Genomic DNA, 23794 nt, shown 5'->3' with positions numbered 1-23794 from the left:
TCAGCCTGCAGAGTGGACTTTTAAAAAACTTCCCAGGGGGTTCCAATGTGCAGGCGGGCCTGAGAATCAATGATCTAGAGGAAAAGCTCTAGGCAGAGGGACCAGCAAATACCAGCTCTGAGGCAGGAAGGAGCTTGCCATGTGTTTGAGGAACACACAGAGGGTGAACCATCAGCAGGTACAATACAGGGACAAGTGGAGGAGCAGCACAAACACAGGCACGCACCAGCATCTCCAGGAAAGTGAGGTCTGACTGGGTACTGGGCAGGAAGAGAGAGGAGCAGGAGGCAAAGCAATGCACCGGAAACAAGGGCTTTAAAAGCTCAGCGAAGAAGTTGCGATGTGCTCACACTCTTCCTGAAATGTGGGGAACTTCTAGCTGCTGATTTCTTTTGAAGGAGTTCTTAAAAACGTACTCTCTGCTTCTCAGGAAGCAGCAGTGTCCAAGCTGATAACTTTCAAAAAGGGTATTATTTTAGAGGGAAAAAAAAGGGGCGGGGGGGAGAAGAAGTGGCTCTAGCTTTTACCCTAAAGTGGACTGTACCAAATACATCCACGCCTCTACAGACTCACGCCTCCAGGGACCAGGGCGCACTATGTCTCTGTGCTCAAGGACAGTCACCGCACCACAGGGACCAGCACTGGGAAGGTGATGAATGAACTTGTACTGCTTTTACACCCTGCAGAGCTGTGTAACTTTCTGTCCGAGATACGGTTGTCCAAGATACCCTGTTAACGGAAAGAGCAAGCTACAGAGTCAAACCTTGGAAGATTACTATTGTTTTTATGTGGGACAGAGGGGGAGGTAGAGTGGAGAAGAGAAAGCAACCCCCTCTCTTCATATGCTTCTGAGCACCAAGGAAAAATCCAGAAGGACAGATACCAAAGTGCGAACCAGGGACCAGGATAAGGGGAGAGGGGGAGAAAGTCACTTGCTACTTATATACTTTTCCTTGAAGACAGTTTGCGAATAATTCTGAGGAGTAAACAAAAGTTTTACAAGGGGGCCCTGTAGAACCTATCACATAAAAATAATATTTTTTATTATTTTATTATTGTCAGAAATATTCTGTAACTAGTAGTGGAGCTAAAAATGATGTGAAGTTCTCTTTGGTGAAAAGGAAGGGTCAGGAAGGGAGGGGCCAGAAGAGGGCTGCTTTTCTTCATAGTCACTATTTGCTTTTAAAACCATATATACGCCTATGTGGCTGTGATTAAGCATCATTGTTTTTTTAAAGAGCCACCGTTGGCCTCCATTTCCCAGAGAGGACACACCATGCAATGTTGGAGCAGTGAAAAAGAATAAACTAGAACTCCGGGATCAACATGGATATGATACCATTGCTATAAAGTCTAAAACGACAAAACAGTATTTTATATTGTTTGAGATTCTGCATATGGAATAAAAGAACGGGAGTTCCTGGGGAGTTCCCATTATGATGCAGTGGAAATGAATCCGACTAGTATCCATGAGGATGCAGGTTGGATCCCTAGCCTTGCTCCGTGGGTTAAGGATCCAGCATTGTTGTGAGCTGTGGGGCAGGTCACAGACATGGCTTGGATGTGCCATTGCTGTGGCTGTGGCGTAGGCTGGCAGCTGCAGCTCCAGTGTGGGCATGATAAGCACCAACCTCAGGACACGTCCGTGGGGGGAGGCAGCGGGACAGGAAGGAGAGCTGGGAGGGGGACACAGGGGCTCCTCCACCTGTGATGCTGCACATACAGAAGCATGTGGGGGGACTGCGGTATCTGCCTCTCCAGGCTGGGTGGGAGGGCTTGATATAAAGCCAGCTCCCGGCAGGAGTCAGTGAATATTAGGGCCGTCGGGGGGCGGGGGGCAGGGTGGATTTTCTGCACATCTAAAAGCGTCCTCCCCTCCCTGGTCCTCCTCAAAGCCATTCCTACACTAAGCCTCTGCAGGTCTGCACCAGCAGCTCAGGGGCCTCTGCGATGACATCTGACGCGAAAGCTAAAGCTGGTGCCCCTCCCCCCAGCGCCCCCCTGTGGCTGGGAGGGGACCACACCATGCTGACTCCAGGGGTGGGAGGGAGCCCTGGGCTGGCCACCAGAAGCAGCCCTCGGTCACAGGCACGAGCAGAGTTGGGGCATCAGAGGGAGGGACAAGGGGCCTGGGCCAGGGTGGCGGTGGCACTGTCCAGTGATGGCTGAGAGTGGGCCCCATAGACAGGACGAATGCGTCGGGTGCATGAGAGGGTACAGCCAGCTTCCCACCCCGCCCCCTGCCGGTTTCTGGTTTAGGTGAAGGATGCAGGGATGGGGAGCCAGAGAAAGAGAATGTCGGGGTGAGGGCAGAAATGCAGAGGTCAGATCTGGACAGGTTGAGTCTGGGGTGCCTGGGGCCAGTCAGAGACTTGGGGTTGTTAACAGGAAGCGGGGAGACAGGTGGGAGGACGACACAGGCTAAAAGGTGAATTTTCTGGAACCTGGAGACAGGCTGATAGACCATGGGGAAGTCACCCCCTGCTTCCCCCTGGCTCTGGACCAGCCCCGCATCCCCATCCTGCCCAGGTGAGGCGGGCACACCTGGGCGTTCAGGAGCTAGACTTCCCTCCAGTGCACTCCTGGCCCCACCTGTGCGGGGGTGGGTGATGCTCCTGCCCCGCGTTTAGCAGCAGCTGGGAGCCGGCCAAGGGCAAGGACCACAGCTGGGAGCCCGGCCCCTGGGAACAGGCACTGGCATCCAAGGGAGTTCCCAAATCGCTTTAGCAACAGAAGCAGTGGCAAAGGCCAAGGCTGGCACAGAAGCAAGGAGAGCCACGAGCCCATCTGTCACTGGTATCCCCAGGAGCAGCCCACAGTCTCCCCTCTTCCTTCCTGAGAAATCCTATTGGCAGGCGATTGCTGGAGGAAAGCAGCACTTCTGCCCAGGGCCACAGGCTGGCAGTCTCCTCGACGCACGGCGGGTCCTCTTGGCTAAGTGACCAGATAGCCAGAGGAGGTCAGGATGGAGAGGGGAGGTGGGGACACATCCTCTCGGTGTCCATCAGGGCATCCTCACCCCGATTCCGTCGTTTTGGGAGGCTTCTACAGCACTTTGTGTTTAAAAGAGATTCACATCCCTAAGGAGCACTCATTTTGCAAAGGCCTAGGGCTCTGGTGTCAGAAACACTGGGTTCAAATTCTTGCTCTATCACCTGCTACCTGTGGGCGAGCCACTGCCTTCTGGCACCTCAGTTTCTACATCTCAAAAATGGGACCAATAACCGTCCCCTCTTCAGATGGCGATGTGAGCTCGTGACACGCACTTGCTGAGTGAATAAAGAGAACCTACAGTGGACCCTGGCGCTTATTACAATCAGACAGTGGCTCGACTGACCTTCACAGCAACCTGGTGGAAGCAGACGCCATGGCCACTTGACGCACAGGGACACTGAGGTTGCCAAACTAGTAAGCAATTCATTCAGCGCCTGAGCTCAGGCCTTCATGGTTTTTGTCTGGTCCATCTCCACCCCCTCCAACCCCCGCCCCCCCCGCCACCCCTGCCACACAGATCAGATTAAAAATATTAATGGGAGGAGTGGGTGGCGGCTTATAGCTGGTGTCAACAAACCTTTTCTGTGAAAGGCCAGATGATAACTGTTTGAGGCTTTGTGGGCCAGAAGTCTCAGTTACAATCACTGTAGCTCAAAAGTAGCAATCCCATAATGAATGGGCATGTCTGGGCTGCAGTAACATTTTATTCATGCACACTAAAATTTGAATTTCATGTAATTTTCACATGTCATGAAAATTGCGGTTCTTTTGATTTTTTTCCAGCTAGATAGAAACGTTAAAAACCATTCTAAGCTCAAGGGTTGTAGCAAAACAGCTGGCAGGCTGGGCTTGACCACAGGCTAAAGTTTAGAGGCTGGGTTTTAAAGCCTGATGGCCTGGGTTTGAATTCTGAAGGTACTAGCCGTGTGGCCTGGTTACCTAGCCTCTCTGTGCCTCAGTTTCCTCATCTGAAGATTGGGAATGATCACAGCAGCCACCAGATGGGCTCTGGTGAGAAATACATGGGTTAATCGATGTATAATGATTCTAAGAGTATCCGGTGTGTGATACCCTCTAAAGGAGTGTTAGTCTTTGCTCCTCAAGAATCACATGGCTGCATTTTCCTGGTGAAAATTCGAATAGTGCAAACAAAGCTGATTGGATTACCCCTCACCCCCTGCTCCCAATCTTGGCCCCTTTTGTCCCTACTGAGGAGTATCTTTCCAGATGTGCTGTTATGTGTGTTAACAGAACTGCCTGATGCATCTTTTTACATTAATCCTATCACACTGTGTACATTCATTCATTCATCCAACCAACATCGCAGTGAACAAGACTAATAGACATTCCTGCCTTCATGAGCCTTGTATATATATATTTTTCTTTTTAGGGCCACACCGGTGGCAAATGGAAGTTCCTGGGCTAGGGGTCGAATGAGCGCTGCAGCTGCCAGCATACACCGCAGCCTCAGCAATGCCAGATCTGACCCGCATCTGTGACCTATGCCGCAGCTTGCAGAAACACGGGGGAGCCTTAAACCAGTGAGCGGCGAGGCCAGGGATTGAACCCACATCCTCATGGGTTCTTAACCCGCTGAGCCACAACGGGAACTCCAGAGCCTTGTATTTGAATGAGAGGACAATTAACACATAAGTCTGAGACATACAGGTGTGGGACATCGGTGATGGAGGGAGGGGCTGGGGAGGGGTGTCCTGAACACAGGACCATCTAGGAGGGTGACATCTGACTAGGCGCCTGTGGCAGTCCTGCCAAAGGAGTCTTGCTCTCTTCACTCAGCCTCTGTCCTAAGCTTTTCTGATGGCTCTAGATACAGATGCTCCTTGTCCTTTCCAGACTCCTCCAGGGGAGGGAGGCTTCCTGGTCCTTTAGTCATTTCCCACGTTAGTGGGCTTTCTTGGTTGATTTCTTTCAAGGACAAAGTTGCAGCCAAGGGCTTGGCTACGCCCCCCTCTGCAAACAAGGGAGGCTTCCAGAACAGAGAGAGGACGTGCACGTGCTGGGCTAAAGGGCAGATGCGCTCATGTTCACGGCAACCCCATTTCTGCAGCGCCTCCCGCGCCCTGGACCCTAGGCCACCTCGGCCACCTCGCCCTGGTTATTCCCGTCTCCCTCCCGCTACCTGCCCCACCCTCTCCAGGCTTCTTCAGCCGTCAGCACTTGCTCACATTATTCCCTCCTCATCACTGCTGCCTCTCTGCCCACCTTGCCATGAGGACCCTTCTGAGGCATCCGCCTACCTTTGGGATTAGTGATTCGGGACAGAGTCCTCAGAGGGCCTTCTGAGGGGCACATGAGAAGGGTCACTACTTCCCCCCTACCTGGGTCTCCCATTGAGGCCCCCAGGCCAGCATGATACTCTGACCCAGCAGAGGCATAGGGTCCCAGAGTGCAGGGCTCAGAGCCCAGGCTCCCGACGCCCGGCTCTGCCTCGGCTGGAAACTCTGAGCTCACTCCTGCTCCATCCCAGAGCCCCAGCTCCTGCTGCCTGCTGCTACCCTTGGGAGTTGAACCCTGGACCTGAGCCAGCTCTGACCCCCTTGGGGCCCCCCGACCCTCTGTTTCCACGCCTCCAGTAACCAAGGGCCCAGGAATTCTCGCACCTTTGTCACGGGGGCTCCTCTCACTCACAGGCAGGGATGCGCGGATGGGAGGAAATGGGGCGACACCGCAGCCACCGCGTGTCCCGTCCTCAGCACTAAGGGGACTGAGTGTCCCTGAGTAAGTTCATTATCAGGCTGAGCTGAGGCCAGGGGTGGACATGGGTGAGTTTTACAGAGGAGGGAGGGTTTTTTTCTGGGCATTTGGAGAATCCGCCTGCACTGAGGCTGTGAGGAGAAAAAAATGAGTATTCAGCCCTGAACGACTATGCTTGATATTTCCAAGGAGCCGGCGATGTCGCTAAGTCTCCCCATCAGGACTCTGAATCCATTCTCTCGGGAGGTCATGGAGGCAGGCCTATGATGCGCAGAATGAGACATGGGGTCGGGGAGAGGCACTGCCCAGGCAATGCCACGTGTGGTTTCTGCCACCCCGGGCTTGGACTGATCAGACTTATACTCAGGGAGACAGGTGGGTAGGATCCCCAGCTGTGCTGGTGTTTTCAAAAGGGGAGTGAGAGAGGGTGTGCTCTGGCTGTTGAGCATTTAGTCAGCCTCCTTCTGGTGGAAACTCTCCATTTTTATTTGGGGCTCTAATCTCAGCTGGATGTTCCAGGGTTGAGCTCAAAGGCGGGGTTCCTGCTATCCCACCTCTGCATCAGGAGTAGAGCCTGTGATTTACAGCCTATCAGAACACTGCCTCCCCCTGGCCACACTGATTGGTTCAGGGACAGACATGTGACTGACCCAGAGCCAATGAGATGTGATGAAGCTAGGCATCCTGGGAAGGAGATGCCATGTTTGCAGCTGAGCAGGAAGCTGAGAGGATGCAAGGATGGCCATATGGGTAGCAGGAGAAGAGAGAGAGACAGAGAGACAAAGAGACAGCCTGTGAATGGGGTCGAAGAGAAGAAAACAGAATATAAAGGAACAAGAAACCACCACCTGATCCGGCCATGTCTGATGCCACTACTGTTGGATCAGTTAAAAAGGCTAGTATGTTTCTTCTTCAATTAAGCCATTCAATTAAGCCATTTTGAATTGGGTTTCTGTTCACAAACAACTGGAAGAGGCTAGTCCGATTCAGAAAAGGCTAACTCCTATAGTTTAGAGCAATCCAGAAAGGCTTCATGGAAGAGAAGACGGAAAACACATGGATAAACTCAGAGCAGGGAAGCACTAGTTAAGGTTTTGAGATGGTTGTTGGAACTGACAGGTCTGGGCTGGTTGAAATGGCTCACACTGGGGAATGACACAATAGGAGAAAGGGCTGATGTGCTTGTGGGCACATATTTAATATGGGCTTCTATGCACTGGTGCCATCACTTCACAGTTTATAAAACTCCCCCCCCCCCATGCCAGACTGGGAGCTCCACGAGGACAAGGCCTGGGTCTGTTTTTGCTTATCCTTGCATACCCAGCACCTGGCCCAGTGCCTGGCACATTAGCAGGTGCTTAATAAATACTTGTTGAGGGAATGGATGAACAATGTAATCAAATCCAATGAATCCATTCTCCTGATATGATTCTTGTGAAGATTAGAAACATGACACACAAAATACCCAGCATGGTGCCTGGACCATAGGCGGAGCTCAATAAATAGAAGTGCTCATTATTAAGATGCTAGTACGTGCTCCTCTTCCAGATTTGGGAACTGAGGCTCTTAAGAACAGGCAGCATATCCAAGGGCACACAGATGTTCAGAGTTGGGCTCTGAACCCTGAGTCCCCTGCATGGTCCCTGGAGGGCAATGGGCATTGGAACAATTCAATGGGCAGCAAATACCATGGTCAAGTCTGGCCCATAGATTCACACAGGATCTTGGAAATGTCTGAATTCCTTGCCAAACATTTCAAAAATCAGAAGATGGCATTGGAAAAAAAAATGTACAGATCTGTAGCTTCTATTGAAAAATCAGGAAACCTTGCCATCTGGAGCCCACCGTTCAACATGGATGGACAGGCCTGATCTGAGTTTGCTGCCCCTTTTTAGACAGATAGGTCTTCCACACTCCCCACCACTCCCTACTGTCTCGCCTACTCCCAGGTTGCTCTACTGTCTGCGTGACTGCCTGTCCCCTGGTGACTTCTGCCTAAGGGCCTTGTGTAGCCATTTAGAGACAAACTAGAGCGGGCAGGCCCAAGGAATCATCACACTAACTCAGAGAACCCCAGTTGCGACAGTAAGCAAGGCCCAGGGCTAGTGGCAGTGGGAATGAGGAAGAAAAAGGGGCGGATTTGACAATCCAGGGAAATAACGTATCTGCTGGGGAGATGGGGGTCCAGAGCCGACTCTGACCTATTTGCAGCAGGAATATTTGCCAGTCTCCAGATTTTTTTTTTTTTCTTGCCTCACCTGCATCATGTGGAAGTTCCTGGGCCAGGGACTGAATCTGGGACCTATGCACAGCTGTGGCAATGCTGATTCATTAACCCACTGCTCTGGGCCAGGGATTCAACTCATGCTCCAGTAGTGACCTAAGCCACTGCAGAGACAATGCTGGATTATTTTTTTTTTTTTTTTGTCTTTTTGCCTTTTCTAGGGCCGCTCCCACGGCATATGGAGGTTCCCAGGCTAGGGGTCGAATCGGAGCTGTAGCCACCGGCCCACGCCACAGCCACAGCAACTTGGGATCCGAGCCGCATCTGCGACCTACACCACAGCTCACAGCAACGCCGGACCCTTAACCCACTGAGCAAGGCCAGGGACTGAACCTGCAACCTCATGGTTCCTAGTTGGATTCGTTAACCACTGCACCACGACGGGAACTCCGATAATGCTGGATTCTTAACCCACTGAGCCACAGCGGGAACTCCTCCAGAATTTTTTTTTAAATGATAAGTTTGGATGAAACATCACTGTTAGTCTCTCCTCTTTGTCATCATCACCATCACAGTCTAAGCCACAGGTCAGGAAACTACAGCCACATCAGGGCCTGCTGCCTATTTCTGTAAATAAAGTTATTGAAATATAGCCACGCTTATTTATCTGCATATCATCTATGGTGCTTTTGCACTGCAAGGGCAGCCTTGAGCAGTTTCAACAGAGACTACGGCTTATAAAGTCTAAAATATTTAGTATCCAGCCCTTTATAGAGAAAGTTTGGTGTCCTGATCTTAATTAGTTTATTCCAGGCCTTTGCTACATGCAATGTTTTCTTCTAATGCTCTACGTGTATTAACTCATGTGTTTCTCAAAAACTTATGTGAAAAATCACAAGAAAGTACCACTATACCCCCAGCAAAATGGCTGTAACCAAAAGGACAATATCAGTGTTGAGGAGTGTGGAGCAACTGGAACCCTAATACATTTCTGCCTGGTTCAACCCTGTAACACATCCTATGTCCCAGCAATTCTACTCCCAGGGGTACAACCAAAAGAAATGGGCTCATACGTCTATCAAAAGCCCTGGGTCAGGATGCTCACAGCAGCTTAACTCATAATAGATCCAAACTGGAAACAACCAAAATCACCATCAGCTGTTGAATGGATGAATACCTGTCATCTATTTAAACAACAGAATACTACAGAGCAATGAAAAGGACACACAACTGATACACACAACCACCTGGATATATTTCACACACTTCACGCACATCATGTTGCATGGAAAAAGCTGACACTAAGAGCATGCATGATGTGGTTCCATTTATGTGGAGTTCTTTTCTTTAGGGGTTTTTACAGGGCCACACCCATGGCATATGGGGGTTCCCAGGCTAGGGGTCCAATTGGAGCTATAGCCGCCGGCCTATGCCACAGCTACAGCAACGTGGGATCCGAGCCGCATCTGTGATCTACATCACAGCTCACAGTAATGCTGGATCCTTAACCCACTGAGCGAGGCCAGGGATTGAACTCGCATCCTCATGGATCCTAGACAGGTTCACTAACTGCTGAGCCACGATGGAAACTCGCATTTATGTGAAGTTCTTGAACAGGCAAAACTAACTCATGGTGACAGAAGGTGGAACAGAGGTGACCTGTGGGCTGGGGGTTTTGGCTGGAAAGGTGTATGAGGGAGCCTGTGGGGTTGGAAATATCATACAGCTTGATTTGGGTGGCACTTAAAAGACACACACACATGTGGAACCCCCCTGGACTGTCCACTTAGGATCTATGCACCTGTTGCATTAGTTCAACAAATCAGGACTAGGACAACTATGACACAGGAGATAGATGAAGGTATAATCACACAATGGAATGCTATCCAATAAGAATGGAGGGTCTCCACTCATGTTCTAACAACATGGGTGAATTTCAACAGAGTGTTAAGCAAAAAAAAAAAAAAAAAGGGTACAGAATTAATCCATGATGCTGGAAGTCTGAGTGATGGGTACCCTTGTGGGAGGGATGGTTGGTGGAAGGAGTTACATGAGGGGCCCTTCTGGGGCTGGTGGAGACAGTTACTTCTTGACCTATGGGAGTGCTGGATCCATGCATCTGTTCCGTTTGTGAAGATCCATTGAACTGTATACTCTACACGTGCACTTTGTGCAAGAAAGTTCTGCTTCGGCAAAATGTCGTAAAACAATGCTCTGATATCACCTGACAGGCTAGAATGGTGCCCATCAAGAAGAGAAGAGCGAGATGACAAGAGATAACAAGCCGTGGTGGGGATGAGTCTTGCTGAGAGAACCTCTGTCCACCGTTGGTGGCATCTAAACAGGTGCAGCTACTATGGAAAATTGCATGGAGATGCCTCAAAAATTAAAAATAGAACGACCATATGATCTAAGGACTCCACTTCTGAGTATTTAGCCAAAGGAAATGAAATCAGGATCTAGAAGGGAAATCTGAATTCTCATGTTTGTTGCTGCATTATTCTCAGCAGCCCAGATATGAAAACAACCTAAATGTCTTTAACGATGAATGGATAAAGAAGATGTGCTATATATAAACACCACACACACACACACATACACACACTTGCACTGGACTATTATTTAGTCATGTGAAAGAAGGAGATCCTGCCACTTGCACCAGCATGGACATACCGTGAGGATGTTATGCTAAGTGACATGAGTCACACAGAGAATACTGTGTGAATTAAGAGTCGAACTCATAAAAACAGAGAGTAAAACGGATGTTAACAAGGGCTGAGGGTGGGAGAATTGGAGAGAGGCTCTTTACGAGGACAAACTGACAACCCGTAAATAAAGAAGCCCTGGAGAGCTAAGACACAGCACAGTGATTATAGGCAACATACTACATTAAAAACATCCAACTTGCTAAGAGACTAGGTCTTAATTATTCCCACCAAGAAAAAGAAATGATAATTATGGGATGTGATAAAGGTGTGAGCGATAATGGCAGGCCCACGGCCATGTGTACACAGATCGGATCGGATCAACATGCTGTACATGTTCAATTTATACGATGTTATGTATCAAACATATTTCAATTAAAAAAAAACACTCCAGGAGTTCCCGTCGTGGCGCAGTGGTTAACGAATCCGACTAGGAACCATGAGGTTGCGGGTTCGGTCCCTGGCCTTGCTCAGTGGGTTAAGGGTCCGGCGTTGCCGTGAGCTGTGGTGTAGGTTGCAGACGCGGCTCGGATCCCGAGTTGCTGTGGCTCTGGCGTAGGCCGGTGGCTCCAGCTCTGATTCGACCCCTAGCCTGGGAACCTCCATATGCCGCGGGAGCGGCCCAAGAAATAGCAACAACAACAACAACAACAAAGACAAAAGACAAAAAAAAAACACTCCAATGTTGTTATGTTGCCATTTGCAGCAACACAGATGGAGCTAGTATTATACTTAGGGAAGTCAGTCAGACAGAGAAAGACAGATATTATATGATATTGCTTATATGTGGAATCTAAAAAAAAAATAATGCAAATGAATCTACATACAAAACAGAAACAGACTCACGGACACAGAAAACAAACTTAGAGTTCCCAAAGGGGAAAGGGACTGGGGAAGGGATAAATTAAGTGTATGGGATTAACAAACACTGTACCTAAAACAGACAAGCGACAAGGACTTGTTTATCTGTTTAGCAACTATACAGCGCAGGGAATTATATATTTGATATCTTGTAATAACCTATAACGGAAAACAATCTGAAAAAACTATATGACGGAACCACTTTGCTCTACCTCTGAAACGAACACAATTTTGTAAATTAACTATACTTCAATTAAAAAAAATAAAACCATACTCTTAGAGACTGTTATTTGAGGAATGATAAAACGGACCCAGAGGATGTAAGTTGTTCCAGGTCAGGCGTTTAAGTCAGGGTCACCATCTGAACCCAGGTAGCTCCTCATGGCTGAGCCCTGCTGCCCCCACCCCCGCCGAGCCAGGATGGGGGACTCACCTTGGAGTAGTCAAAGCCGTGCTTCTCCTTCACTCCATTCCGGCAGAGCGTGTAGTTATAAAAGCGGGAGTTTTTAAGGAGGCCGACCCACTCCTTCCAGCCCGGGGGCACGTAGGAGCCGTTGTATTCATTAAGGTACTTCCCGAAGAAAGCTGGAGGGAGAAGGACCAAGAGACCGTGTGAGGACACAGAGAGCAAAGCCTTCTCTGGCCATCACCCAACAGTAATCGCCACACCACTGCGTGCCCTCGGAGCCACAGAGCCCTCTGGTGGGCCAGCGAAGCCTATGACCCCCTTCTCAAATGTTTCACATGCAGAGCACCAAAATCAGCGAAAATCAATTATTTTGAAATTATCAAAATATTTAAGAGAATACGCCATAGAATAATATGTTCTTTTAAAAAAATGAAGATATTAAATACAAGGCCTTGCAAGGAGTGATCATTTCAAAGCAGCAATAAGTGCATATTTTATTCTGTGATTATCTTCAGCAATGGCAATGGAATATTGAGACATCAGTGAGTTTCACGGATGGCGTAGCTATAGATTCTGCCGACACAGCGTGGTTTGTGGCCTACATTCATAATTGAAGCAAAACCCATGTGTCTGTTGCAGGTGAGTGAAAACTAGTGTAATTTTTTTTTTTTCCACTCAAGTTTATGGACCCCTTGGAGTCTATCTACTGCATGGGACTAGAATGGCTAACATTAAAAAACTCAGACCAAGGCCAGTTGTTGGTGGGGGCTTGGAGCAACTGGAACTCTCGCAGCTGCTGGTGGGTGTGTGGACTGATCTGACCACAGGGGAAAACTGTTTGGCAGCGTCTGCTGAACTTGATCATATTCATACCTTCAACCCAGTGACTTGAATCCTGGGTATTTACTCAGCAGCAACACACTCACAAGTGCAGGACATGCTCATAGCAGCACTACGCATGACAGCAAATAAAGAGAAACAAAACAGCTGTCCAGCCACACAACAATGGAGAAATACTTCCCTGCATGTTTACACACTTGAATATGACACAGAAATGAGAAGGAAAGGAATAGTGCCACCCTCACTAACACACACACACGATAACAACCAACTAGTGTTAAGAGAAATAAGGCAGCACAGGGAACTATATCCAGTCTCTTGGGGTAAACCATGATGGAAGATAATATAAGAAAGGGAATACATATATATATATATATATATATATATATGACTGGGTTTGAAGTACAGAAGAAAATAGCACAACACTATAAATCAACTCTGTGTCAATAAAACTTTAAAAAATGAAAAAAAAAAGATAAAAAGGCGGCAGATATAAAAGAATCATTGTGTGATCCCATTTGCAGGATGTTCAAAAATCGGCAAAAAAACCCCCAAAAAACTATGTTGTTGGAAAGAGAAGCAGTGGTTATCACTGGATATGGGGAAAGGGTGGGTGGAGGGGCATGGGGACTTCTCAGGTGGTGATGACCTTGTTCTATTTCTTGCTGGAACACAGATGGTCTGGATGGTGAAATGCCACTGAGCTGGACGTTTCCAGCAGTGCATGTCCCTGCATGTATGCATCACATCACCTGCCACGTTTACTTAAAAAAAGAAATCACATGAATCAATCAATGTAATACACATTAACAAAAGAAAAGTAAAAAAAACCCTATGATCATCTTAATAGATGCCATAAAAGCATTTGACAAAATCCAACATTCATTCATGATAAAAACTCTCACCAAAGTGGGTACAGAGGGAACATACCTTAATATAATAAATGCCATTTATGACAAACCCACAGCCAATGTAATACGCAATGGAGAAAAGCTGAAAACCTTCCTGCTAAAGTCTGGAATAAGACAAGGATGCTCACTCTTACCATTTTTATTCAACGTAGTATTGGAAGTCCTAGCCACAGTAATCAGACAAACAAGAGAAATAAAAGGCGTCCAAATTAGAAGAGGTAAAATTGTCACTATATGCAGGTGCAATGATACTATTCATAGAAAACTCCACACAAAAACAACTTGAGCTGATCAATGACTTTAGCAAAGTAGCAGGGTACAAGATTAATATTCAATAATTGGTTGCATTTCTGTATACTAATAATGAAATATTAGACAAGGAATATAAAAAACAATATGTTTCAAAATTGCACCCTCAAAACTTAGATACTGAGGAATAAACCTGACCAAGGAGGTGAAAGACTTATATGCTGAGAACTATAAAACATGAATCAAGGAAATTAAAGAGGATTCAAAGAAATGGAAAGATATCCCATGCCCCTGGATTGGAATAATAAATATTGCTAAAATGGCCATACTACCTGAAGCAATCTACAGATTCAATGCAATCTCCATCGAATTACCCATGCTGGAGTTCACGTCATGGCTCAGTGGAAACAAATCTGACTAGGAACTATGAGGTTGTGGGTTTGATCCCTGGCCTCGCTCCGTGGGTTAAGGATCCCGGCGTTGCTGTGAGCTGTGGTGTAGGTCACAGATGCGGTTCGGATCTGGCGTTGCTATGGCTCTGGTGTAGGCTGGTGGCTACAGCTCCGATTAGATCCCCTAGCCTGGAAACCTCCATATGCCACAGATGCGCCCCTAAAAAGACAAAAGACTATACACACACACACACACACACACACATATATAAAATTACCCATGACATTTTTCACACAACTAGAACAAACAATCCAAAAATTTATATGGAACCATAAAAGACCCAGTATTGCCAAAGCAATCCTAAAGGGAAGAGACCAAGCAGGAAGCATAACTCTCCCAGGCTTCAGACAATATTACTAAGCTACAGTAATCAAGATAATGTGGTACTGATTAAAAAAAACAGACACACGGATCAATGGAACAGAACAGAGAACTCAGAAATAAACCCTGTCACCTATGGTGAATTAATCTTCAATGAAGGAGGCAAGACTATAAAATGGGAAAAAGTCTCTTCAGCAAGCAGTGCTGGGAAAACTAGACAGCTGCACGTAAATCAATGAAACTAGAACACACCCTCACATCATGCACAAAAATAAACTCAAAATGGCTTAAAGACTTAGGACAAGACATCACAAAACTCCCAGAAGAGAACATAGGCAAACATTCTCTGACATCAACCACACAAATGTTTTCTTAGGTCAGTCTCCCAAGGCAATAGAAAGAAAAACACAAATAAACCAATGGGACCTAATCAAACTTAAAAGCTTTTGCACAGCAAAGTAAACCATTAAAAAAAAAAAAAATGAAATGGCAACCTACAGAATGGGAGAAAATAGTTGCAAACGAAGTCACTGACAAGGGCTTAATCTCCAAAATATACATACAAACAACTCATACAACTCAATGGCAAAAAAACAAACAACTGAAACCATCAGGATATGGGCAGAGGATCTAAATAGAATTTCCCCAAAGAAGATATACAGATGGCCAAGAGGCACATGAAAAGATGCTCAACATCACTAATTACTGGAGAAATGCAAATCAAACTTACAACAAGGTACCACCTCACACTGGTCAGAATGGCCATCGTTAATAATTCTACAAATAACAAATGCTGGAGAGGGTGTGGAGGAAAGGGAACCCTCCTACACTGTTGGTGGGAATGTGAGCTGGTCCAACCACTAGGGAAAACAGTAGGGAGGTTCTTCAAAAAACGAGGTTCTCTCCCAGGTCTGCCCGGCCCCCAGGTCGTGATCCTACTGGTTTTCCCCTGAAGATTGTAGCCACTGTCTTTTTTTTTTTTCTTTTTCTTTTTTCTTTTTGGGAGCCACACCTGCAGCATATGGAGATTCCCAGGCAAGGTGTCCAATCAGAGCTGCAGCTGCCGGCCTATGGCACAGCCACAGCAACGCCAGATCCGAGCTGCATCTATGACCTACATCACAGCTCATGGCAACGCGCTGAGCGAGGCCAGGGATGGAACCCATATCCTTATGGATACGAACCGGGTTTGTTCTTGCTGAGCCACGATGGAAACTCCATCAGCCACAGTCTTTCTGATGAATGTGCAACTTGGAATGCTAAAGAGCTGAAATTCTTGGCCCAGCTGGTGGGATAAATATTTCTTGGGGGTGGGAGGTGGGGTGACTTCGGAAGCCCATCTCTGCCTATTATTATCCGATGCTATGGATGTCAACACGTCCAGAGCTGTTTCCTCCGCTAGGATCTCCTCTTTCACATCTCTCTCCTCTCTCTAACCCCCAACCAGAGCTTGTTATTCAGCCTCCACAAGGCCCTGGAAAACAGAGCTTCAGTCAAAGGCTTTTAGCGCCAAATTAGATTTTGCTTTCATTTGATTAGATTTCCCCAAGGCAGTTTTAAAAATGCTTATTCCGGCACTGGTTGAGGTGGGAGAAGCAAATTAGCATGGGCCCTGGGGCTCCCAGGCTGGGAGATACAGGCAGGAGAATGAGCTGGAATTAAAATCAAGATTAAAAATACAGCCCATGTCATGACTACAGTCTGGACTCACTGAGCCTTCGCTGCTGGGATAGTGCAAAAGGAAGAGCAAGCTGCGGGTAGTGTGGGGGTAGAACGACTTGGCAGGCAGATCAAGAGGAATGAAATGCCAGGCCAGGAAAGACCACTGACAATGTGCTGGCTGATGGCTGCCCCTAGGATGCAGGGCTGGCATCAACTGAAAGGACGGAGCAGTAACTGGCTCCCAAGCAGTAGGCCCTAGGTGGAATATTTATACCTGGCAACAGAGACTTTTATTTTGCCTGCCTGCTCCTGACTCTGATTCTTTGGGTACCACTACTTTCTTACTTAAGTACACACGGGCTGCTCTTAATTCCTGGCTCCAAGGCTTCATGCAAAATCTCAGCCTGACTAATCAGAGCACTACCTTCTTCTGGCTACTGCCACTGGTTCAGGAATAGACTTGTGACCCAAGCTGGGCCAAGGAGAGTCAGCCCTGGGATTTTAGGGAGCTACTGGGAAGGAGGAGTTTTTCTTCCACGGGGCTTGAAGCTGGTAGGATAGAAGCTTGAAACTGCTGGCAGCTATACTGCCACCAAGACAGGTGAAGCAACATGGAAGACAGCAGCAGAGGTGAGAGACGGAGCGAAAGAGAGACGTATTCTGGTTTGAGTCCCCATGTGCACTCTTACTGAAATCATCTTAAATGTTAGCATTTTCAGTTATATAGTATCTCCCAGTACGAGGGGACACTGAATGATGGGGACATTTGGAGTTGTCACAACTTGGTGGGGTGCTACTAGCATTGAGTGGGTAGAAGTCAGGGATGCTAGTAAACCCTATAATGCCCAGAGTAGCTCCCCAGGAAAAGGAATGATCTGGGCCAAGATGTCCGTAGGGCCAGGGGTGAGAAACCCTGAGTTACATAAACCAATAAATCCCACCACTCCATTTCTATAGTTGTTTTGTTTGCTTAATTCACTTCGGGTTGAGGTCTTAAAAGACCCAAGGAAAAGACAGTGAGATGCTCAGTGTAGAGCTGGGTTTGGGCAAGCCAAATCGGGCCGGCCCGCCACCTGTTTCTGTAAATAATTTCACTGGAACCCAGTCACACCCATTTGTTTACGTATAGTTGTGGCTGCTCGCACACCACAATGGCAGAGTTGGGGATGGTGCAACAAAGACCACACGGCTGCCAACTTCAAAATATTTTCTCTCTGGCTCTTTGTGGGAAAAGTTTTCCAACCCTTGGTGTACAGCAAAATTCCCTGCGTGGGGGGAAGGATTTCTCTGGGATTTAAAATACGGCTGTGGTGACCCGGAGGAAGAGAAGCCAGTTCAGCAGAAGTAGATTCTGAAACAGGCCGGGGCAGTGGGGGCTCCATAGCACCAAGGAATGACACACACAACGATGACACAACAAGAAAGATGGCAGTGACAACAAGGACAGGAGCAGCTGGTTACAGGCCGTCCTCACATGCACCAATGCCAGATTCTCCAATTTGATTAAATGACACCAGTCGCCCACAGCGTGGTCTACGCTTAGCGAAGGCAGTGTCATAACTCTAATCGTATGAAGCACAAACTTCACTACTAGCGCCTCTGTCCACAAATCACTGTGGTAGTAACAGACGTCCATCACGCTTAGTAGCCAATCACGTCGCTTCTTACAAAGTCTAACGGTGACCAATCACTGCCCACCAGTGCCCGTTCCGTTCACGCACAGACAGCAACCCGTGTAGCTGTATTGCCTCCTTGTCTCCCAGTGCCACAGTCACAGGACGTTTTACAAAAGTGGGCTCTCAAGAGGAGAGAGCTGGCCATCAGAGGCGAACGTGCAGCCAAGGAAAGAAAGGTTAGCACGGTGACACCGAGAGCTGACTTGAATGTCAATGGGATCAGTGAAGGGAGGTGGCCGTGGGAATGGTGGCACTCACTGTGCAGGAAATTCTAGACAGGCGGCCAAACTTAGCCAAGGGCGCGCTTCATCATCAATATAAATGAGGAAACGTGGTTGCGAGGACCAGGGTGAGGATGTCTCAGAGGGAGGGATGTTACAGGGACTCTTGGGGATTATTTTGCAACAGCGAAAGCTGTGTGACCTCGAGCAAGTTGTTTCATCTCTCTGTACCTCAGTTTCTTCACGTATAAGCCGGGGATAACGACCGTATCTACCTTGTGGGATGGTTGTGAGAACTAATAGATGCGTATTCCTTAGCAGTGGCACATAACAGGTGCTCCCTAAGTGTTACATTAGCACCAAGGCACCCCTCCACCCACCCCCTTTTGGCCAACTTCTTGCTCTGTTAATACCGGGTCTGATGGGGGCCCCACAGAGACAGATGACACAATCCAGCCTCTCCCCTTTCCTGCTTGGAGGGGATGATGGACCCCCACATCCTTCCCGGTCCTGCAGGCCTGGCAGGCAGCGCTGGCGGGAAAGCACGGAGCGCCCACTTCCCCCCTGGCCGCTGCTTTCCCCATTTGTCTGAGTGAAGTGCTGCTGGGGACCCATTCGGAGCCTGAGGGGAGAGCCAGGCCCTTCTGATAGCTCTCCCAGCCCCGAATCCAAGTGAAATTGCCTTGTAATGATTGCATTTGTGGTCTGTAAAAGCTGTGTCTCGCAGCGACCGGAGACTGAGATCAGGGCAGTAAACCTGGCACAGGAGGCAGACGGAGGCATCATTTTGGATACAGGGGAGAAGGAGGGTTTCAGCAGCTAGAATAAAATGGGCATCCGGCGTCACTCTCTGTGCTGGAGAGCGGGTTGGGTTGGGTGAGGGTGGGGGACACTATTATTTTGCATCTCTGGGCACCAGTCCCCTTAGTCTGGGTGACGTCAGAGGTGACAGAGCATCCAGTGCCCATCTCTGCAGCCCAGGCTGTCTGGTCTGCTCCCACCTACCACTCGCCCCAGGCAATTGACCTCAGCCCTCTGTGCCTTGATGGACAAGGATGACACGGAGCCTACTGTCACCGGGCATGGAGGAACGAACGTGGGTACGGAACATGACCTAGTACCTGGCATGTCCTAGGTAGGAGGCGGTCCACTTACAGCAACCCCACCTTCAGGACTTCTCCCCCCCATCCTGGGCCACCTGGGTGGAACTGTCAACGGGGCCATTTCCGGGACACTGGCTCCTCCGAGCACACATTCACCCCACGCCATCTCCACCCACATCCTACATTAGAGATTGTCGATAAATAACTAAGAGTCGAAATATTCTGCAGTGAACGGGCTGCTTCATGCTATATTTCATTGTTTATATTTAAATAGAAACATTCCATTAAATATTTATTCATTTTGATTGGGTGGTTTCCTTATAATCTGGAGCCAATGTACCAATATACACAGACATGCATGAATACACATGTGCGTGTGTGCATGCACACACACACACACACACATGTATACATATACTTTCTTTCAGGTGACTCCTGAAAAACCACAGCCACTGCACCCCCTGGTTCCTCTCAAAGGTCCCAAGTGTCCATCAAGGTGCCTTTCCCCACCCAAGGGGCGGGTGGATGACAAGCTTGGCCAATCGGACTCTGCTCTGGGATTTTGAATCTCCACTCAAGGACTGAAAGGTGGAAAAATGGGTTGGGATTTCGTTAACACCCTCTGTGTGACAGCTGTGCAAAAGCTGCGACCTAACTCCTCAGATCTAGTGTTTGGGAATCCAAATGAAGGAGGCAAGGCCGCCAGGGTGTTGGAGTCCAAAGAGAGGGAGAAACGAACCCAGCCTCTTCCTCCTCGTTTCGCTGGTCAGTGAGGAGACAGCCTTTACCCTGGTGCCTCCCCTTTTGTCCCCACAACCCAGATACCTCCAACCAGCCAGAAGGGACCTTCTGAACCCGAGGTCTGTCCCATCATCCTCCTTCAGTAACGGCTACCTCTGCCCGCATCTCCCATCACTCACCCCTGTTCTGGCCACTCCCGGCCTCTTACTCCTTAAAATGTGCCAAACTCCCTGCCACCTCAGGGCATCTGCACCTGCTCTTCCCTCTGCCTGGGACACCTGCCTTCTCCCTTCTTACAGGGACTGACTCTTTCTCACCCCCTCTCAGACCGTTCGTCTCAGACCAGATGTCACCCCCTCTGAGAACATGTCCCTCGTCACCTTGTCTAAGGCCACCCATCCCTCTAGACTCAGCAGGCTCTTTTATCTTCTCCGTAGCACTGGGCACTCTCTGAAGTTACCCTGTGGGTATGTTTGTTTTCTTGTCAATTATCATCTTCCCAAGGATGCTGGGTCCACAAAGCACAGGCCTTTTCTGGGCACTGTAGCCCTGGCCTTGTACCCGGCTAAGAGTGGGCACACTGTGAGAGCTGCTGACGGATCAAGGGACTGGGAGAGGCATACAGATTGGGCAGGGCAAGGCAGCCCCCCTGGGAGGAGGCAGTTGAATTTTTTTTTTTCTCTTTTGTCTTTTTAGAGCCGCACCCACGGCACATGCAGGTTCCCAGGCTAGGGGTCAAATTGGAGCTACAGCTGCCAGACTACACCAGAGCCACAACAACGCCAGATCCAAGCTGTGTCTGGGGCCTACACCACAGCTCACAGCAACACCGGATCCTTAACCCACTGAGTGAGGCCAGGGATTGAACCTGCAACCTCATGGTTCCTAGTGGATTCATTTCCACTGCACCACGACGGGAACTCCATTTTTTTTTTTTTTTGTTTTCACTTTTTAGGGCCACACCTGCAGCATATGGAGGTTCCCAGGATAGGGGTCAAATGAGAGCTACAGCTGCTGGCCCACACCACAGCTACGCCAGATCTGAGTCCTGTCTGGGGCCTACACCACAGCTCATGGCAGTATTGGATCCTTAACCCACCCAATGTCAGATCAAATCCACATTCTCATGGATACTAGTCAGGTTCCTAACTGGATGTTTTATTGGAAGGGATTTCCATCACAACAGTATCTGCAGGAGAGAATGCTGCAAGCGGGGAGAAGGCTAAAAGGAGGTGGTGGAGACAGAAGCCTGAAGTCTGTGTGCAGAGCACAGGGATCACGTGTCAGATCCGCTGGGGCAACTGGCCCCTCAGGGGACATGAGCAATGTCTGGTGTCTTTTTGGTTGTCACAACTGGGGGGGGGGTGCCCCTGGCATCTAGTGGGTGGAGACGGGGATGCTGCTAACACCCTACAATGCACCGGACAGCAAAGCAGGGTTTGACTCCAAAGCATCAGTAGGGCCAAGGTCGAGCAACTGCTGGGTACAGTTTCAAAAGTTGTGTGAATCTCTGATAATGGAGCCGGCGGGAGCCGGGGGAGCAGGATGGCTTTGAACTGGGTTTCCGGAGCCTGAGGGCCAGGGTTTGAGCCCTGCCTCCTTGCGCAAGTGAGTGTTCCCATCTCAGCCTCAGTGACTTCGTCTATAAAATGGGGGCAGCAGCGAATGAGATCACGTCTGGCAGAGACTAGGAATTCCAAAAGAAGGATTGAGTTCCCAAAATATAGCCTGCTCTCCTTTTTCAGGGAGGAGGATGGGAACTCAGGCCTCTGGAGAAATGAAAATGATTGTCAGCAAGCAGATGTGACCGCATCCTGGAAAATGACAAGGCCCCTCGGAGACTCCAGTAATGAGCCCGGGGAAGGATGTTTCCGCTGCACAAAAAAACCGGCTGAGCACCACACACATCTATTAGCAAAGAGGGGCCGGGGCGCGGAGCTGAGCCAATGACAATAAGCACAGTCTGCCAGGGCGATGGGGAAGGTCCGGGAAAGCTGGTGGAGAGCGCTGGGAAGTCCATCGTTCCCAGAAGAAACAGCCCCGTTCCACACGCAAGGAGTTTGGGAAAACTCAAAGGGGTCTTAGCCTGGATGACCTCTTCCAGATTCCAGCTGTCCCGGGCCTCTTTCACTTGTTTGGCCAGTTTTTTTTTTTTTTTTCCCCCCACCAGATAACTATTTATTGAACATCTACTACATACCAGGTACTGTTCTATGTCTTAGCGATGAAATGGTGAACAAGGCAGACAGACTTAGCCAGTTCCAGGAGACTTCACCGGTGTTTACGCATCTCCAAACGAGATGGTAACATCTTGCCTTTTTAAAAATTTATTTATTTATGTATTTGGAGTTCCCGTCATGGCACAGTGGTTGACGAATCCAACTAGGAACCATGAGGTTGCGGGTTCGGTCCCTGGCCTTGCTCAGTGGGTTAAGGATCCGACGTTGCCGTGAGCTGTGGTGTAGGTTGCAGACGCGGCTTGGATCCCGCGTTGCTGTGGCTCTGGCGTAGGCCAGTGGCTACAGCTCCGATTCGACCCCTAGCCTGGGAACCTCCATATGCCACGGGAGCGGCCCAAGAAACGGCAAAAAGACAAAAATAAATAAATAAATAAATAAAATAAAAATTTATTAATTTATGTATTTGCTTTTTAGGCCCTACCCAAGGCATATGGAAGTTCCCAGGCTAGGGCTCGAATTGGACCTAAAGCTGCTGGCCTACACCACAGCCACAGCAACATGGAATCTGAGCGGCGTCTGTGACCTACACCACAGTTCAAGGCAACGCCAGATCCTTAATCCGCTGAGCGAGGCCAGGGATCGAACCTGCATCCTCATGGATACTAGTTGGGTTCATTACCACTGAGCCATGACAGGAACTCTGACGTTTTGCCATTTTAATGTATTGTTTGGATTATCAACGAAACTTAATTTTTTCCTTCAGATTAATTCCTTTGGTGCCAAACAAGCATTTCAAACTGAACTCCTGATTGGTTCCCCTAAACTTGCTTCTCTTCCTGCATTCTGGTAAATGCCAGCTGCGCAGGCCACACCCCCCCAGAGGAGTCCTCATCAGCTCTCTTCCCCTTCATATATATGTGTGTGTGTGTGTATGCACATATACACACACACACTGCTATACTATATATGATATATGCATTGATAAATGATATACAAATATACTGATATGATATGTATATATACTGACATGTATACACTGATACATGATATATGATATATAATAGATATATATACTGACATAGGATATATGATATATATATACTGATACATGACATATGATATATAATATATAATAAATATATATACTGACAGGATATATCATATGTGTAAATATATACTGATACATGATATATGATATATAATATATATACGGATATAGGAGATATATATATATACACACACACACTGATATAGGACATGTGATATATATATACTGATACATGATACATAATAAGTACATATACTGATATAGGATATATATGTGTATACTGACATAGGATATATATGTGTATATATATACTGATACATGACATATGATATATAATATTAATAAACATATATACCGATATAGGATATATATAATATATATATATATACACTCTGACATAGGATATATATGTGTGCATATATAGATTGATACATGATACATAATATATATACTGACATAGGATATATATACACACACACAC

The 23794-nt window shown here is 48.0% G+C and overlaps 1 protein-coding gene across 4 annotated transcripts in view; it reads right to left on the bottom strand.

Moving 5' to 3' along the window:
* Positions 1-23794, bottom strand: part of SULF2 (sulfatase 2) — a 151672-nt gene that overhangs the window by 44556 nt on the left and 83322 nt on the right. For all 4 annotated transcript variants that reach the window (XM_047770932.1, XM_047770929.1, XM_047770930.1 and 1 more), the window contains exon 4: positions 11933-12084. In XM_047770932.1, coding sequence (XP_047626888.1) covers positions 11933-12084 — 152 coding nt within the window. The remainder of the gene's footprint in view (positions 1-11932; positions 12085-23794) is intronic.

Source organism: Phacochoerus africanus, chromosome 3, assembly GCF_016906955.1.
Source record: "Phacochoerus africanus isolate WHEZ1 chromosome 3, ROS_Pafr_v1, whole genome shotgun sequence".
NCBI lineage: Eukaryota > Metazoa > Chordata > Mammalia > Artiodactyla > Suidae > Phacochoerus > Phacochoerus africanus.
Note: the sequence above shows the minus strand (reverse complement) of the source record. Positions and strands in the feature narration are given on the sequence as shown.